This window comes from Sinocyclocheilus rhinocerous, unplaced genomic scaffold (genome assembly GCF_001515625.1).
Source record: "Sinocyclocheilus rhinocerous isolate Xijiao unplaced genomic scaffold, SAMN03320098_v1.1 scaffold942, whole genome shotgun sequence".
Lineage (NCBI taxonomy): Eukaryota > Metazoa > Chordata > Actinopteri > Cypriniformes > Cyprinidae > Sinocyclocheilus > Sinocyclocheilus rhinocerous.
In genome coordinates this window covers 3,237,319-3,240,634 of record NW_015627890.1, presented here as the reverse complement: position 1 = coordinate 3,240,634, position 3,316 = coordinate 3,237,319, and the positions used below count along the sequence as shown (strand labels likewise).

The 3,316-nt window shown below is 36.6% G+C and overlaps 1 protein-coding gene across 1 annotated transcript in view; it reads left to right on the top strand.

Moving 5' to 3' along the window:
- Positions 1-257: 257 nt before the first annotated feature.
- The window catches only part of trim35-30 (tripartite motif containing 35-30), an 8,323-nt gene continuing 5,264 nt past the window's right edge, over positions 258-3,316 (top strand). The window contains exons 1-5 of the mRNA XM_016547723.1: positions 258-662; positions 1,328-1,423; positions 1,512-1,742; positions 2,006-2,028; positions 2,104-2,222. Of these exons, the coding sequence (XP_016403209.1) occupies positions 258-662; positions 1,328-1,423; positions 1,512-1,742; positions 2,006-2,028; positions 2,104-2,222 (874 nt within the window). The remainder of the gene's footprint in view (positions 663-1,327; positions 1,424-1,511; positions 1,743-2,005; positions 2,029-2,103; positions 2,223-3,316) is intronic.

Here is a 3,316-nt window from a genome sequence, read left to right as displayed (position 1 = left end):
TATATATGTGTGTGTGTGTGTGTGTGTGTGAACTAGTTTTGTTCCTTATTATATATATATATATATATATATATAATTTTTATTTATGTTGACACCAGCACCAAGTTATAGCTTATAAGCTCCACCCTGATTTGCAGGTGTCTGGGATGTAAACACAGTTGAGAGACACTCTTGTGCTCTTTGACAGCTGGACCAGGCATACAAAGAGAGTCAGAGAGACATAACTAATTAAAACATTTAATTGCATAGGTGGCAAAATGGCCTGTAGACTGTCCCTTACAGAGGAGGATTTCTATTGCCCCATCTGCTATGACATCTTCAGGGATCCCATTCTCCTACCCTGCTCTCACAGCATCTGTAACAGCTGCGTGAAAACCTTCTGGAATCGGCGAGGAACTCAAGAGTGTCCCATCTGCAGAACTGTGTCCTCCAACCCTAACCCACCCATAAACATCGTGCTGAGAAACATGTGTGATCTGATGAGAGAAACAACAACTCAGGAGCCTCCTGTAGAGACGGTGGAGTTCTGTAGTCTTCATGGGGAACCTCTTACTTTCTTCTGCACTGAAGATCAAGAACTAGTTTGTGGGAAATGCAGAAATGCCAAATCGCATAAGAACCACCACATCCGTTCAACAGCAGACGCGTCACAGGAACTCAGGGTAAGAGCTCAGAGTGTCAGATGGTATGGAAACACAGTTTTTAACAGTCAATTGCTTGGTTGAAATGACCGGCTTGCGGTTTCACTGATTGTTGGTGTCAGATTTAATGGACTAGAAATGGGTGAGATATGATAGCTGTCTTGTCAAACAGGTCTTAGCACACTAATGGCCCTTATATGACACACATCTCAAACTCACAAAAACAAAAGTTTCGTGGGAACTACACTGATAAGTCAAATATAAGCTGGACACTGCTGATCCTTTTTGGATATGGTTTGTAACAAACAACTCATCATCAACAATCATCATGCTAAAACATCTAAGCATCATAGGCTGAAGTGAGCACAAAAATAAAACAAATTACATATATGTGTGTGTGTGTTATATAGAAATATTTTTTAAAATACTAATAAAAATTACAAAAGCACAATTTTTTTTTATTAAAACTGAACATAAAAGTTAATAAAAAATAGTAATATTATATATGGTAATAGTATTTATATATGATAATAATATTCTATATGTCCAATATTACAAATATCCCTACCCTGAAACAGCCTAGTTTAACCTAGATTTTAGTTTTAAAAAAATTTAAAAATAAAAATAAAAAAGTGACAACTCGCCCCAACTTTATTTGTCTCACATCTCTTTCTAACATTTGTTAGCAAGAGCTCCAGCTGAAACTAAAGGCCTTTCTGGAGAAACTCAGAGTCTACGAACGAATTAAACAGTCCTGGGATGAAACAGCAGAGTATATTAAAGTGAGTACCGGGAGGATATTTCAACATTAAAACAGTTTAACTATCGTATGGATATCGCAGCCTGAATTTGCTGATATTTTGTGCTTAGAAGCAGAGCCAACACACCGAGACCCAAATTAAAGAGGCGTTTGACAAGCTTCACCAGTTTCTAGAAACTGAAGAGGCAGCCAGGACGACTGCGCTGAAGAAAGAAGAGGAGCAGAAGAGTGAGATAATTAAGAAGAAGATTGAGGAGATTAGATCAGGGATGTTATCTCTCTCACACATTATTGAGTCTATCGAAGATCAACTGAGAAGGAATGACTTCACATTTCTTGTGGTAAGAAGCACTTGGCTTTTTCAACATTGATGATAAGTATTGTTTCTTGAGCAGCAAATCAGCATATTAAAATGATTTCTAAAGCATCACGTGCACAATTACCTTTGAAAATGTATTCAAATAGAAAACAGTTATTTTGAATTGTAATAGTATTTCATAATATTACTGTTTTATTGTATTTTTGGTCAAATAAATGCAGTTTTAGTAGATTTTCTGATCACATAATATAGATTAATCTTTGTTTTTATCTACATTATTTCTAGAACGTCAAGGCTACAACTGAAAGGTACGATTTTTTTCCCCCTCAAACTTCTGGTGAAACCAAACCCATATCAGTATTGACTATTAAATGTTGTTTCAGAACAAAGTGTACACTGCGGGATCAGACCAGACCTTCAGGAATGCTCATCAATGTAGCAAAACATGTGGGTAACGTAACCTTTGACGTATCCAAGAAACTACAAGCCAACGTCCGATACAGTGAGTACTGTGCAGATCAAATAATCATCTGTGCTATTAGCCATTCACACAGAGATGCAGAATGTGTTTTTGCTTTGAAAAACTGCAGACGTGGAATCAGAATGCGAGATATAAACTCTGAATTCTGAGAAAAAAAGTCAGTATTGTAAGACATAAACTTGCCCCTTAGTTACTGTTGTTAAGTCCGACAAGCCATGGCACTCTCACACCACACATGATGTTCTCACGCAGTGAAAAATATATCGTGGAGCAAAGAACTGACAGACAAGACACAGCAGGTTACTTTTGGTGTGAAAAATTTCTGCTTTCAAATTGTACATTTTTTTTAAGAAATTCAAACAATAGCATTTTGTGGCTCTTTAATGTGTTGTGACAGATCGCAGTAGCACCTCAGTTGAAGCGGCACGTGAACCGATCTTCCTCTTTACTAGTTATAGCACGAAATAAACATGAACGAACATCTGAAGGGATTTTGTTTCAACCATGGCATCAATGCACACCATTTTTCAAGTTCAAGTCCACTGACATGTATCTACTGTCTGGCTTTGTTTGTTGGACAAAATGGCAGATTTGGCGTTATGATTGGTCAGATCACCTGTCAAACTCTGGCGAAGACTCAATTGCAAGAAAAAAAAGTCAAAAATGTGAAAAGGGCAAAATTACCTTTTTACAATTTTTTATTGATGGCCAGAACTGAGACGTACATTTAGAATTCAGAGGAAAATAGTCAGAATTGTGAGATGTAAACTCAGAATTCTGAGGGGAAAAAAAGTCAGGATATAAACTTATAATCTTGCAAGTCTGAGAAGAAAAAGTCAGAATTACAAGATTTGACTTTACTTAGAATTGGGAGTTTATTCTGAGTTTATCGCAAAGAGAAAAAGAAAGAGAGAAAGGAGGTCAGAATAGTCACAAATAAAAAGTCGCAATTACCTTATTTTTTTATTCCATGGTGGAAATGGGCTTCCATAGTTCTAAAAATGGTTAAAATTCAAAAAAAAAAAAAAAAAGTTTGTCGAGACTTTGCGTTTTTTCCCCCACTCCACTGCCAGCTTCTCGCATTTTACAAAGCAAAATGCATTGTGTGTGTGTGT